General features: G+C 37.0%; 1 protein-coding gene across 9 annotated transcripts in view; it reads right to left on the reverse strand.

Annotated features, from left to right (window-relative positions):
- Positions 1-15,955, reverse strand: part of LOC110031997 — a 98,723-nt gene that overhangs the window by 21,218 nt on the left and 61,550 nt on the right. For 7 of the 9 annotated variants that reach the window (XM_020735482.1, XM_020735488.1, XM_020735480.1 and 4 more), the window contains 3 exons: positions 3,182-3,232; positions 1,418-1,552; positions 1,165-1,285 (listed from right to left, as the gene is read on the reverse strand). In XM_020735482.1, coding sequence (XP_020591141.1) covers positions 1,165-1,285; positions 1,418-1,552; positions 3,182-3,232 — 307 coding nt within the window. The remainder of the gene's footprint in view (positions 1-1,164; positions 1,286-1,417; positions 1,553-3,181; positions 3,233-15,955) is intronic. The other 2 variants (XM_020735483.1, XM_020735484.1) reach the window with 2 other exon arrangements.

Here is a 15,955-nt window from a genome sequence, read left to right on the forward strand (position 1 = left end):
CCTTTCTCTAGTTCTCACTCTCTTTGTTCTCTTCTTTGGTTCAAATAGGAGGAAACAAGAGGATAAATTCTTCATTTTGATTTCTAGTGAGCATCGCATCTCCTTCAAACAACACATTTAATTTTTTTTTTATTAAAAATTTAAAAAAGGTTATTATACCAAGAACGGTATCAGTCACTGCTTTGACTTCGCTTGATCTCCCATCGACTTAGCTCATGTCTCTTGTAACAATGAAATAACCCCCATGCTCGCTTCTACTTCCAATTCTTCTCTTCCCCTTCATCTTCGTCTTCGTCTCTCTTGAAGGCAACGAATTGACTAATTTCGGTCCAGTTGGACCGACATTAATCGGTTCGATTTCTTTATTACTGGGTCTTTCACTCTCCAACATCTTGTTTATATATATATTGCTATTAGAAGTAAATGTTTTTACATAAAGGTGAGGAAAAAAGAAGCATATTAATTATTTTTAAGTTATATTCATTTTCAAATTTAATTGCAACCTTGAGCCATGAAAATGCCTACTAACTTAAACTTTGGTGACAATTCTCAGGGTCAGCTGCCATTGAGCAAGCACTGCTACTGACTTCATCGATAGAGAACCCCTCCTGGAGGAGACAACCTTCTACCAGGACAACTTTTCATTTATATGTTATGTGCATAGAAAGTACGCCTAAGATAAAGTAAGGCGCTATTCAATGCTATCAACAGGAACTCATCCAAACAATGACAAGAAGATAGAATGATGCACAAAACAATTATGCCTCTGTGCCATTGAACAACTATAATAACAAAAGTATTGAGACCAATACCCCATACACTATGCATCCTGAAAAAACATCTTGCAACAAAGATGCAAACCAATGCTTTAAAATCAAATTTCTACATGCTGAACAAAATAATGATATTGGAATAGAGGTTTATCAAATCTATGAAGAAATGCTTTCATTAAGAAAAATCATTTTCTAAACTGTGCAACAGATCTATAATGTGTTCATTTCTTTCCACTGAAGAGGCGGAACAAGAAACTTTTTAGGGGGAGCACTATTTGGCTATTTAGAAAAAAACATCATGTTTTTATTATAATTTAATAATTTCAGTTATGTATATAGTATTTATTGTTATTTAGTATATAAATAAAGATGCCACAAAGCAGAGGCATACCTCCAACAGGCTTCTAAAGCATGATGATGTTTTTCATCTGCACTAATAACCAATTTGAGTGGAAGCAACGTTTTTTGAGGTAAACTTTGACTACTTTGCGGAATAGAACGTACTGCAGTTCCTGTCATCAATATTTAGTACGTAATTTGCAACTGCAGAAGTGAAATATGAGAGAAAATATGTAAACCAGCTGGTTCACGAATCACGCTACTTCAAATCATTATCATTCTATTCTAGGAAAAAAGAAAATTACCAGAAGCATTAATTGGTAGTACATTTGCATTTTTTCTCTCATGCAAATCCCTTCCTTCCTTCATAGCAAGAGAAGCATTTGCTGGTTCCTCTTTGAATAAGCGGACATGTTGAGGCTTCAAAGGTGTTTTATTTTCTGATAGGGGTCACAAAACTGTTTAGAAAAATTAATAGGAATAAGGTCTTGAATTATTAGACTAGGATGGACCAAAGCTCATTTGCACTTTAAATGGCACACTAAGTTATTCGATTTCCCCTTTCTTTTAACATGTCTCAAATATTATTATCACATTTTGAATGAGAATTCTTAGTTCACCGTTAGAATACCGTTCTTCAATATCTTTTTTTACAGGTGCTGGATAGAAGATGTGTTTCCATGTGATTTTCAATTTTTTCTAATACACCTGGAAAAATTTTATGTATCAAAGAGAAGACTAGAAGTTGGAATTGACATGGGATGTTTCCTGCAAGAGGGTTCCCGTGACGAAAGCGAGACCCCACTTCTTGCCTAGTCTAACCAGTCCAGGAACTTTTTTGGATGCCGAGTCTGTTGTCCTATTGGGTCACTCCTAATTAGTCTATTACTATATAGTTGCTTTTCTAATATTTTTGGGCTATTTTTAGGTGAGTTTTCTGCGAGAGGGCCATCGGCATATCCAAGTTTTTCCTTTTATGGCTTGTATCCAAGGGCCCATTGTACCTCGCTCCCGAGGTGGTAATTATCCTCGATGTTTCCATACTCCGCAACCTTCCCTCCGCCGCCGCCGCTGTAATTGATGCAGCCATCCCAAGGACAGCACCTTTGCCAACCTGCAGCTACTGCAACCTCCCCAGCCCCCCCTTCCATTCAGTTTCCTGCAGCGCTTACCATCCAGCCGCATCTCGTGCTTGCAGTTAACCCTTCCATCCGCTGTCTGGCCTGCTGCACACCAGTCCAAACCCTTGCCGCCAGCCATCCCCTCCTTCCCCCTGCCTCCAGCCTTCCCCATCCTTACAGCAGCCCAGCTGCCGGCCGCCGGCCGCCGGCCACCTCCCTTGAGGCTGCATCCCCCTTCCAGCCCTCTATTTCCCCAACAACATCCACCCTACCGCAACATTCAACTACTTTCGACCTAAGCCCTAGTTTGGCATGCATTGTGTCTTTTGTTATTTCTTTTTTTTTTTTTGTTTGTTGCAAGTCCTATGTGATTTCAGTACTAAAAATTATATTTCTCTTTGTTGTTTGGTTAACTCCAGTAAAAGGCTAATTATAATTATAAATGTCAATAAGTAGATCAGTTATTATTTTTAAAATTTTTTCTGATTTCATTTATAGAAAGGGAAAACTCACAATTGCCTCCGGCAATAAAAGTTTGTCACTGAATGAATATAAACAATCACAAAAAAAAAGAAAGAGAGAATGCCAAGGTTTTATAGGCTATGCATAATATCATTCCCACTGATTTAAAAATAAAATTTAGTGATTTTAAAACATATTTTCGAACTGCTTTACTCATCCCATCAATCAAAGAGTAAAATATCCTTATTGGACAATTCTTTTTCACTTCCAATAAAAATGTCCTTGGATTGTACATAATTACAGATTTAAAAGCTAGATAGGAAATCAAACTTTAACATAACATAAATAAAAAAAAAGTATTAACATGTGAAGTAAAGAATCCAAAAAAAAAAAAAATCAGTGAGAGACATGGCATGTTTTATAACATTAGTTAATGGGTAAAATTTATGACTGGAGGCCAAATATTAAAAAATATCTTCATCATACTTTTGTGTTTATCCACCAAGCATATCTGCCCATCATCAGCACGCAATGAATCTACAAAATCAAATAACTCCATTAAGTTTTGTACAGGTTACGGAAAACATATCCTAATGGATCACCTTTGCTTTCAATAGTCTTCATTTTGCAAACCTGGCAGCAGTCGAATTTCTTGAAAGAAAATTTGAAGGGGTTTTACATACATAGCACACAATTTTTATATATTTACGTATCTCACACCCGAATTTACATATTTACACACATAACACTCAAATCTTTAATATTACATAAAAATAGCACCATTACCACTTTTTAAGTGAAATACACATTTTCATGCACAGGTTTAAAACACCAAATTGTTATGATACTGGAGTTAACCCAAACAACAATATGAAAACCAAACATTAGTACGGAATGCAAAATAGAAAAATACAATCACACAAACAAAAATAGAAATTGTAACAGACATGACACAATCACTCAAAACTAGGGTGGATCTCGGGGTGGTGGCGCTGATAGGCAAGGATTTGATCCTTCGGAGAACTAGCAAAGGGTGGGGAAAATGCTGGAAGGCGTGGCGGCAGCAAAGATGCGGGGGTAACCGTGAAGGGTTGGTGTGAAGTTGCAGGAACGATAAGTGTTGTTGTTGTCCTGGGCGGGGGCAGCAAGAAAGAGGACAGCAGGGAAGTGGTTGGGAGCGGCTGTTATGGGCTGCGGAAGCAATGGAGGAGGTCAGCGAAAGCAAAGGGGAGAAGTTGCGGCAATGACAGCAAACTGGAATGAAAGAAATAGGTGGTTAGAACATTGGAACTGGAGGTGAACAACAAATAGGCACTGTTCTAGGTGGCTACAGCCTGTCCTCGTTGCAGCCGTCGTTCCTCCTCACTGCAACAATGGAGGACAACTAGGAGTGACATGAGGAGGATGCAAAAGGGGATAGGGAAGATAATCACCTTCTAGGGAGCGAGATACAACTAGAACACTACTCGAACCCTTGGAAACAACACTCAAAGGGAAAAACGAAGACCTTGACGGCTGTCCTGATAGATAATACACCAAAACTCAAAGCCTAAAACACAGGAATCAAATATATAAGCCCTAGATAACGAGGATTTCGTACCTCTGTTGAAAGGTGTCAAACCATCGTAGAAGAGCCAGTCGGCTCCCCTAGGTCTAGACAGGTTCGGTCCAAGGCCATCCAATCGTGATTCTATCAAGTCGTTCTTTGGAGATTTTTAACGCAACTGACAAACCATTAAATAAGTTATGTGCATCTTCCACTCTTTGCACTCGACAATGTACACCTGATAAACAAGTTTGCTTAGAGGAACTAATTTTAGAACAAAATTTATGGCGGGTTGGACCACCCTGATGTATATATAACCACCCATCAGAGACTTTTTCCTCTTCTCAAAAAGGAACTATATCACACTGCAGAAAGTTCTTTCCCCCAGAGATCCTATGGCGAGTTCCAACGATGTGGTTCATTCATTCTGTTTCATCATTTATCGGTGGGTACACAACTTAACTAAATACCTGTGAAAAATCTAGAAGGAAGTAGTAGTTTATTTGATAGGCCAACAAACCATCATTCAATCTTGGAAGATTAAATTAGGAGAAAATTTTGGAAACTTCTTACATAGTTTTATTCTCTTCTTATTTATATTTTTATTAATTTATTTCAAAATATAGATAAGATATAATTGTTAGATTTGTAAATTATGTGGATAGTGTAGTCTTCCTCGATATTGCTCTGCTAGGATTTCGCCATTATGGCGAACTCTGGTTTTGCTCCACTGCTCGTGCTCGATCTCCTTCGTTTTCGTATGTTTCGCGCGTCATTATCCTCGTGGCTCGTCTTCTGCGGGAGTGCGTCCGTGCAGCAAGCGGAAGGGCCTTCTTCAGCGGCGTCGTGCGGGATCGATTCGAGCGGCGTCCTTTGTTTCGCGGTTCGGCGGCATTTGTTTCCACGACGTGTGCGAAATCAAGTCGAGCAGCTTCCTCTGTTTCGTGGTTCGGCGGCGTCGTGCCTGTTCTGCAGCATTTTTCTTTCGCGTCTGCGAGCTGAAGGATCGACGCTTACTTTGATCGTGTTTCCTTCTTCCGATGATCCTGACAAAACTCCTTCGCCCACTTGGTGGGTAATCATCTTGTGGAGTCTACTGTTGTCTTCCCCTAAAGCTATAAAAAAATGTCAAGATGGTACGTGTGGCTGCCCTTTTCTTAAGAAAATAATTAGGAAGAGTGGGAAGCAACACCTTTTTCTCTGATTCGGAAATTTCAACCCTACTGAGAAATTCAAGTTCGCTCTTATTAGAAAATTTCAGTGGGGGATACCCACCTATGGAATGAATCAGAAAGAGTTTTGACGATCTCAAACTTGTAGGCAAATGAAAAGTGAGACTCTTTGATGAGAGACATGTGATGATTCAGTTAACCCTAGCTGAAGACTAAGCTCAAATTTTCTCTAAAAAATATTTTAACATTGCAAACAAATCAATGAAGCTACTCAAGCGGTCTCCTGATTTTGATCCAAATCATGAGTCTCATACTGTTGTGATATGGATTAGTTTACCTGGCCTCAAGTTGCATTTCTTTAATCATCAAGTTCTCTACTCTATTAGAGTCATACTTGAAGATTCTATGAAGCTAGATCTACCCACCATTAACCTAACCAGTCCTTCTGTGGCCAGAATACCTGTGGAAAGAGATATTACCTTACCTGATATTACCGAAGTCTGGCTGGGCCCAACTCACAATGGATGCTGGCAACAAATTGTCGTGGAATATAAACCTTTCTTATTACACCCATTGTAAGATGTTTGAGCATACACTTGATAAATGTCACAAATTTCATCCAAATTTTAAAGTTAAAGCTCAAGTAAACAAGGAAGGGTCTAACCCCATTGCTATGAATACATCTGTTCAACCTGTTAAGGAAGTTCCCATAAGACAGGATTTGGTGTCAGATTTGCCTGTGGATCCCCCCTTGCCAATACTGCTTCTATTTCTATGACTGATGTGATATCGAAAGACTCTGTTGGACAACCTACATCTTCAAAACTTATTGATAACATTACTGAAGGATCATTACCTACAAAGGATAGTGTACTCAAGTGAGCCTTGCAACTCCTCATCTTCAAAAAACATCTGGAGCAAAGGCGGCAACTCATACTTCACATATACTTGAACCTATTGTGCTTACAAAGGTTGGTAATCTTTCTACTACGGTTCTACCACCTCATTCGAACGATCAACTTCGGATGAGGTATGACAGGTTTACACATCTAGGAAGAAAAAAAAAATGAAGACCTTCTTGAGCTCAAGAATCTAATAGATGATACTTTTGTTACTTCCGGTAATGGTACACACTTCACCAATTTGTTAGCTGGCTCTCTTCCGAGAACTAGAGGCAGAGACAATAATTAGGGCGTCCTTATATATGTATTTTTTCTATTTTTGGGATTTTGTGTGCGTTGTACCGTATGAGTTGGGTGTTTTCTTTTGGGCTCACTCATACAACATGTTGTATCTTTTCCTTTTAATATATTAGCCATATATATATATATCTACGTGTGTGTCGCCTACCATAAGTCTTTGGTTGGCAGACTTTGTAAGGCCCCTAGAATCGCGGGTTCGATCCCGTCTATATACGGGATAAAATTCTTAGGCACATGAGGTTTGTCGATCTAGCTTAGAATTGCGAGTTTGATCCCGAAGTCTCGCTGCAGGCCCTCCGTCAAATCCTCCTCTTCTGTCTGATCCTTCCCCGAAAGTGTTTTCTACCTACGCTCCTTTCGTGCGCTAGTTTCTATAGGTGTCGCTCCTTCCGCATAGGCAGGCAGGCATTTTCTTCCAGTGTGATTGTTCCAATGCGATTTTATCAGCACTGCTTCCTTCCATAAAATCTAGAGTGTCGCGGCATCCTTCCACGTAATCCAGAGTGCTTCCAGTGCTCCATTCCTGCGCCAGTTTCTACGAGATCGGAAGTTTACTTCCGGCGTTGCTTCATTTCACGGAATCCAGAGTGCCACTGCTTCTTTCCATGAAATATAGTGTCGTTAATTTTTTCCACGAAATGGAGATTCCTGATTTACAGCGCAACAACAATCAGCTCTTTTACTTCAGCTCATGGCAGCCCTAAGCACGCATAGGGTTCATGGCCAAGTACGAAATGAAGGCGTCAAATTCTACTCCAGCGGTTAATTATGCATAAGAGACCAGGTGTTTTGTCAAGATAACCCTAAACTCTATATTTATCACAAATCATAAAATCAAAAGTCATAACTTCCTGCAATAATCTCAATCCATGTCAATGCATATTTATGGTAAAGAGAAATAGGAACATATCACAGGAGAGGGCACGGTTCCTTATATCACTACCCCAACCATCGCACATGAAAGAATCAAAACCATATGGTTATCTCCTGGCTAGTAAACTCAATGAAGTGGGGGGAATTTTTTTGCTCTACAAAAATGCCCAAAAATTTGGGAGGACGCAAGAGAAACACATTCTAGCATGGAGAAAAAAGCTTATGGCCTTCATTAAAGAGAGCCAAGTGTCATCCAATACTTTTAACATATTGACAAAGTATTGAATACAATTGGATATGTTGAGACACATGTGGAAATGCCCACATGATGTTTAAATCATTAAACGAACCATCAAACTCTTAGTAGGACTAACTCAAGAATTGGAAGAAGTCAGAGGGAGGATCTCTTTAAAGCCTTTGCTGAAGTCAGGAGAGAAGAAAGCAGAAAGAAGCGAATGCTAACTTGAAATGGGGGTTCACCAATTACTGAAAGCTCAGCTCTATACAACCACAATTCTTGCCATGACAAAAAGCTCAAGAAGAATCGTTCCACATGTGACTATTGGAAGAAGATTGGGCATCTCAAAGTCGTGTTGGAAACTTCATGGGAAGCCTACAAACTAGAAACTTGCACAAGAAATAAAAGAATAAGAGAAAAAGGCTAATGTCATGACAACATCCGAAGGTCTGATCGAACCATTCATCAAGGAATAGGAGCAACGCATCAACCTCGTGACACCAAGTTAATATGTCATTCTCCCATCTCTCCAATGATCAGAGATTTAGAGCCTGAATCATATATTCAGAAGGAGACATAAATACTCTAGTCAACTAATAAAAGGTTGCTATATCTAGATCGGTAAGAATTGCAGACAAATCACACTCAAACATTGATGAGAAAAGAGATGTGAAGCTCTCTCAGGATATTACTCTTTCCTCTGTTTTATATGTTCTATAGTTGGACAACAATTTCATTTCAATCAGTAAGCTTACGCATCATAACAAATATATAACTAAATTCCTTGCAAACCCCTGTGAAGTTCAAGTGATGGAATTGAGGAAAGTGATTAACAATTTTCAAATGCATCAAGGTTTATACATTTTCAAGGAAAGTCTCTCTTTAAACATAAAAAATAATCTCACCTCCATATTTACCTCAACTTTCTGAGTCTAATGAGACTGACTGTAAAAAAAAGTACATGTTATGGCATATTTGCCCAATTCGTCCAAATTTCTATTATGTTGCTAAATTGTATCATAATTTCTTAATTAAAAAACTAATTTTTATCAATGTAACATGTGTCAACTTGTTAAACACACTAGAAATAGTTATCTCAAAAACTAGTGTAACTCTCACACTTTTTTCTTTATCCACAGTGATATTTGGTGATCTCCGAAGTTGAAAATCCTAAATGGTGCTAGATGATTCATCTCATTTATTAATGATCATACTAAGACTACATGAGCATTGCTAATGGACAAGAAAAAAGGAACAACCCAAATCTTCCAAACATTTCATGACATTATTCAAAATTAATTCAAATGTGAAATTCAAATCCTCAAAATTGATAATGCAATGGAACATTTAAACTCATTTCTTGGGACCTAGCTGCCAAAAAAATAGAGTCATTTATGCATGTTCATGTTTCATATATGGATATCTCATAACAAAATGAGATAGCTGGGAAAGAATATGCATCTCCTTGAGATGTCTCACTTAATTATGATGTCACATCAAATTCCTAGAAAATATTGAAGGGAACCAATTCTTATTGCAACATATCATATCAATCGAATGCCTATTTGGGTACTTAACTTCAAAACACTACTTCATGTTATGACGATTACCTACTCTCACATCAAAGATTTCTCTTCTAGTAAACCACTTAAAATCTTTGGATGTGTATAATTTGTTTACATCTTTTCTCCAAACAACACCAAACTTGACCAAAAAATGATCAAGTGCATTTTCCTTGAATATACCTCCAACAAAAAAAGATTTGTTATTCTCATGTTATCAGAAAATACTACACCTCCATAGATGCCACTTTTTTTTTTAAATCAATCCTACTCCCAAAGTTTGATGTTTAAACGGAGAGTACAAAATGAACATCAATTTTGAGATGTACTTAATGTCACCTACATGGCCTCATAACCACCTCTTCCACCTAACCACCTGATACTTGTTGATGAAGTCCATACCACAGAAATTTGAGTCTACACAAGGAAGAAAAATCTTGAGGGGGTGGAAGATAACTTACAAATACAAAACTGTTCCCACAAAAATCCGAGTCCACATTATCTAAAATTTTGACTGAGGATGTGGTACTCATGAGTTATCCCTTGCTTCTTATAGACCATATGACAAAAAAAAGATGTACTAGATACCCAATTTAAGAGCATGTGGCATATAGAAAACAATTCTCAACCTACAAAGCATTTTTATCTAACCTTGATAGTATGCAGAAAATTAAATTCATTCACTAAGCCCTTGAAAATTTAGAATGAAGGAAAACAAATGAAGAGAAGATTTAAGCGCTAAAACATGACACTAATTCTTACAAAACTCTCTCATGATAAACAACCAGTTGGATGCAGATGAATGTTCGATATCAAATACAAAGCAAATGAGGATACTGCGAGATTCAAAGTAAAACTTGTTACAAAAAAATTTCACTTAAGTCAAGAGGATTGAATCTCAAGAAACTTTCGCAACACCTGCCAAAATAAAAACTTCAGATTTCTCCTTTTTTAGTGGCAATTAAAAAGAAAAGTGAATTACAACAACTTGACAAAAAAATGTTTCTGAATGGATATCTGGAAGAAGTATACATGGAGATATCATCAAAACTTGAGAATAATTACAACAAACATTTAGTATGCAAACTCAAGAAGTCTCTCCATGGGCTTAAGCAATCACCAAGTGTGTAATTTAAAAGATTTCTTAATACTACGAGATCTAATGGATATTCTCCAGGTCAAGTTGATTATACTCCATTCACAAAACACACTCGGGATGTAAAATTATTGCACGGATAGTTTATATGGAGGACATGATTCTTACTAATTATGATGGAAAGGAAATTCTCAAAATAAAAGAAGTGTTTGCCACTAATTTGAAATCAAGGATCTTTGAACAATGAGATATTTTTTCGGTATGGAGCTAACAAGGTCCAAAAAGGCATCATTATATCACGGAGAAAATATATCCTAGATCTAATAAAATAGACAAAGAAGATTTGATTCACACCTGCTAATACTGCAATGAATCCCAACAAAAAGTCTAGCAGGGAAATATAAATTATATCTGTGGATAAGGGAAGTTATCAAAGATTAGTAGATAAACTTATCTGTCTATCACATACTAAACCATATATTACATATTTTGTCAGTATTGTGAGTAAACACATGAATAACCCAATGAAGCTCATTTGGAGATGGCGTACAAAATTATGAGGTTGTTGAAGAAGACTCTGGTTATGGATTAATTTTTGATAAAACCAAAAATAGAGATGTAGAAGTTTACACTGATGTTAGTTGAGCTAGGGAACTCACTTACAGAAGGTTCACCATGAGTTAATGCTCTTATGTATAGAAAATTTTGGTTACATGGAGAAGTAAAGTAAGAAGCAGGCTATTATTTTTAATAGCAAGGTAGAATTAGAGTACGGGGCACCTGCCTTGAAAATCTACGAAGAAATCTGAATTCAGAAATTGTCAAGAGAATTGGGGTTCATCTCCAATAGGCCCACAAAAATGTTTTGTGTCAGTCTAGAAACTATTAATATTGCCAAAATCCCTGTGTATCATAACAGAACAAAGCATATTGAAGTTGATAGGCACTTTATTTCTGAAAAAGGTTATTGGTAAAAATATACAATTAAGGCACATCTCGACATGCCAACAAGTTGTTAATGTCTTCATCATAGATCTTCCTTTAAGAACTTTCTTAGAGTTCAATACCAAACTTAGTCAATACAATATCTACAATCCAGCTTAAAAAGGAATGTGGAAAATTTAGAAGGAATCAGGGGTTTTCTTGATGGGTCGACGATTGAATTGGGAGACAATTATAAAAACTCCGTAATTGGTTTTATGCTCTTCCTATTTATGTTTTTTGTTAATTTTATTTTTAAAAAAATCATTTCAAGGTAGGTTTGTAAATTAAGAGGGATTGGTTTCATATATATACATATATATATATATATATAAATACAATTCCACAACATTGGCTGCAACATCACTCCTCAATCAATAAATATACTGACAGTACATAGAATATATATATATATATATATATATATGCAGCCTACATCTGAATAATGAATGAAGCAATTTTTTTTCCCTAAGCAAATACAGCAATACCCAAATGACTCCATATGGCCTTCAAGATGTGACTCAAAAGAGCCATCTCTAATACGTTGGACCACCATCACTAGGGGCACCTCAAGAAATAGATTATAAATCTGAAAAGTTTGAAATTTCCTTATATAGAATTATCACATGTTCAGGGCTAGCTTCTTAAAATTAGAATAGTCTTAGACCACCAATGATAATTTTGTTAGAGTATCTCATGGGCTCAACTTGAATTATGTTTTTTTCTCCCTCAGTTGAAATCTGATACTCCTCATTTGTGTCCTCACTTTCTTCAGTGTTTTTAGTGTCATTGCTCAATGTTTCAACAACTCATGATAAGTAAAAAAGATCATTCGCTGATTGGGCAATCTAATCTAATATGCCCAAACCCGTGAAACATGAAACGCTTCATGGTTGGGATGAATTTGGCAATGTGCATTGGCTACACATGCTCTCACTGAATTTGTTTATCTTCAGGCGGGGTCAGTTTGGTTGTTTCTCTGCGTGTATTATGGTTAATTTATAGTGGAATTGAACTATGTCTGTAAGATGTGATAGTCATCAGATGTTGTTGCCTCTTCACTTTTCAAACTAGAGTCTAAACATCCTGTCTATAATAAACTAGTAGATACTGACATTATATAACACTCTTCAACTTCGACCATGCAATAATTTTACTCTTCTCTCAAGTTCTCTCACCTCTGAGATGCGCTCTTCCTTAACTTGCTGGCGGGTAGTTTCAACATTCGGTCTGGTGGAACATGTCTTTGAGTACCAAAACATCAAAATATAGCAAATCCACATTCACATCAAAATTCTGGTATATCAAATATTTCATCTCAATTCTTCATGTGGTTCTTCACCTCTGAAGTCGATTGGAATTTGAGTGACCTCATTGAATGGCTCACTTGTAGGCGGTGTGTCTCTATTGTAGTAGGACTCCTTATAAAATTTTTCGACATCTCTTTGTGGATTTCTCAGAAGTGTCATTGTTTTATTTCACATCATAATGTTTCCAACAATTATCTCCTCGATGGTGTCGTTAGGGCTTAAGTTTGGGTAGGTGGAAGAGACTGTTTAGGGTGATGTAGAGTGGGAAGGAATAATTTTCGGTGACCGGTTTGGAAAATTCAACACGGGTTTGGGAGATTTCGATAACTATAAGATAGAACTAGTTTTAAACTAGCTCTAATACAAATGATATAAGAATTAACCTAAACAAAAAATGGAAAACTAAATATTATTGTTAAGTTTAAAATAGAAAAATGCAATCTCACAAATGGAAATAGAAATAGCAACATGCACTACACAAACACTTAACAAGGGTGGATCTTTGGGTGGTGGAAGTAATCGGCTAGGGTTTGGTCCTCTGAAGAGGTGGCAAAGAGTGAGGGGTGGAAGTGATTGGGACTAGCTGTTATGGGTTGCGGCAGCAAGTGAGGAGGATGAAGGTGTAACGGTATCGCTTCAATTACCCAAATAGGGTAAACGAAGAACCGAAGAAGATGACGCGAGGAGCCGAGCAACCAAACAGAAGAGATAGGAAGCTAGGAGTCAGAAAAATGAAACAAATGTTCAAGTAGCCAAGGAGGCTAACTTGCTTATAAAATGTCGAATTCGAGTTTCCTGTTGTGTCAAGCGGGTAGGGCAACGATGTGGTGCTCGTGTGAAGAAGAAAGGAAGTGGGAGGAAGGGAAGCTCTATGTGCTCGACTATACCATAGCCGATTATCATAGAGGAGAAGAGGAAGAAAGGAGGAGAATAGCAGCATCGGTGTTAAGTGGAGGATGCAGCGGTGACGGTGTTGATTAAAGAAGGGCGAGCCGAAGAAAATTTCGAGCGGCCATAGAGAAAAGTGTCGAGTGTCAAGACCTAGCCCAATGCTTAGAATTCATTAAGGCAGAAACTGCAGTCGGATAGTTTTAACATTTCATTTTACTTTTCAAAAATTTTAGAAATTTCCAATATCTTTAAAAGAGTCACTAATTCACCAATCGCAATAAAATCTAACCATCAAGAAACATCATAATCAAAAAACATCTTACAACAACTTATGTGTCTCCATACAAAAGTAAACAATAAAAGAAATTAAAGTCATATCATAAACTAATACACATCAGTAGCACTAGCTCTCCTCCTGCAAACCCATTTTCTCCTACCAGACATATCTCCTAAAGTTTTTTCTTCTCCTGAAAGAAAACATAATTTCAACTATAAGTTTGAATTACTGACTAATTCTAGTCTAATATGCATTAAATATCTTATGCTATGTCATGCATGAATGACCATAACTAAATGCATTTTATTTTATTAAAACTTTAAAATTACATTCCCATTTCATTTCAAGTATTTACCAACTTAACATTTTTAATAGTCATCACATGATTACCGTAATACCCGAAGGCATCCAAAGAAATGTGCTCGAATGAACGTTAAAATGTGTCCAAAGACATCATAAAAAATTGTACCCGAAGATACCCTCAAATTGCACCCCAAGGCGCACCTTTACAATTTCATTTTACGTGCACGGGTACATTGCATCCCCTGCTAATATCATCTTAGAGGTAAACCGGTAAGACTTAAACATATAATTTCCATTTAATTTCATTTAAATTACATCATTTTAAAGACATTAAGCATTTTTTTCTCTTTCCCCTTTTATTTCTTTTCATTCTTAAGCTACAACATGCAAACAAACATAAAACAATTATTTAAAGCATTAAAGAAATTCTTTACTTAATAAACTTTAAATTTAATAAAATAATTACTCACTTTAGCCTTAAGTGACCTCTGAAGTAAATTTACCCTTAACTTCGCTTCTTAGCACCTTAACCCATTAAATGTGCACATAAGTATAAAGATTACATCCTAAAAAAAGTCTTATTTAAATATAAAACAATTACTAAAATACTTACATCTTTTAACTTTAGGATTCGTTGCCTTCCTCGAATCCCAAAGATTTATTAGCTTTTTTCCTCACTCCCTAACAGTAATAAAATTTAATAACCTTATTTTAACTAATTATATCATTAATTTAAATAACAACAAAAGACTTAACTTTTACCTTATAGGCTATGAGTTTGATCTCCTCTATTTGCTCCACAAACTTCTCATCCTTCAAAGTTGAAATCTCTAATTCTTTGAATCCTGATTTCCAAAGATTTTCTATTAACATTATTTAATTAATGTATCCGCATTGTAACACATGTATCTTATTAATAAGCTTAATAACATCTCACGTACCTTAAAGTCTTTAAGTTAACTGCAACTCTTCCTTTTCTCGCATAAGGAAATCACATCACCCTCCTCTCCTTAAATTTGCATATTAAACTTTCTGTTAACATTAAACTAATGAAATTAATTAATCTATTAACATTAAAGTAAAGTAATTAATTAAGTAACTTATAAAACTCACCTTCTGATCTCTCGGTCAACTGCCCTGGGTCACGCACGATGGTCCGCTCCTTTGATTCTTTTTCCTACCTTTGGGATCGAGCTCGAGTTCGCTTCACCTTCCTTTTCAATCGCGATTCAACCTAAGGATGTGCACGCGTGCATCGCAAAGCTTTTCCTCTCCCTTCGCCCTTTGGCATCTTCTTCCCCTTTGACTTCTGTTTCCCCTTAGACTTCTGCTTCCACCACACGCAAGCACTGCATCACTCCTCTTCTTCGGTCTCGGTTCAACCAAAATCGTTCGCACACATCTTCTTCCTCACCATCAACCTCCTCTTCCACCGCACGCAAGCACAATAGCAGTGCACGAAGCTGATCCTCCTTCCTTTGTAGGTAGAGTTCGAACTCGATTTCGAAAGTTTCCTCCTTCCACTACTCTTTCTTCTTCTCTTTCTTTTTCTCCTTCTTCCTTCCTCTCCTATGCACAATAATTGGGCACTAAGTTACTATTTGTTCCTCCATTCACAGACACGTCACAAATAAGGGCACGAATGAAACCTCCTCCCTTCTTCCGTCTCCTTGTAGCTTCCTTTCCTCTTCCTAGCTTGATATGTTTTATTTGATCGAAACAGGGGTTGCGTAGGAGGAAGTCGTGCGCGTGATTATTGTTGGACCCAAGCTTATATGGTGAGCTTAATAAGTTTAGCAAAAGTATATA

The sequence above is a fragment of the Phalaenopsis equestris genome, unplaced genomic scaffold, assembly GCF_001263595.1.
Source record: "Phalaenopsis equestris unplaced genomic scaffold, ASM126359v1 Scaffold000873, whole genome shotgun sequence".
In the NCBI taxonomy this organism is placed as follows: domain Eukaryota; kingdom Viridiplantae; phylum Streptophyta; class Magnoliopsida; order Asparagales; family Orchidaceae; genus Phalaenopsis; species Phalaenopsis equestris.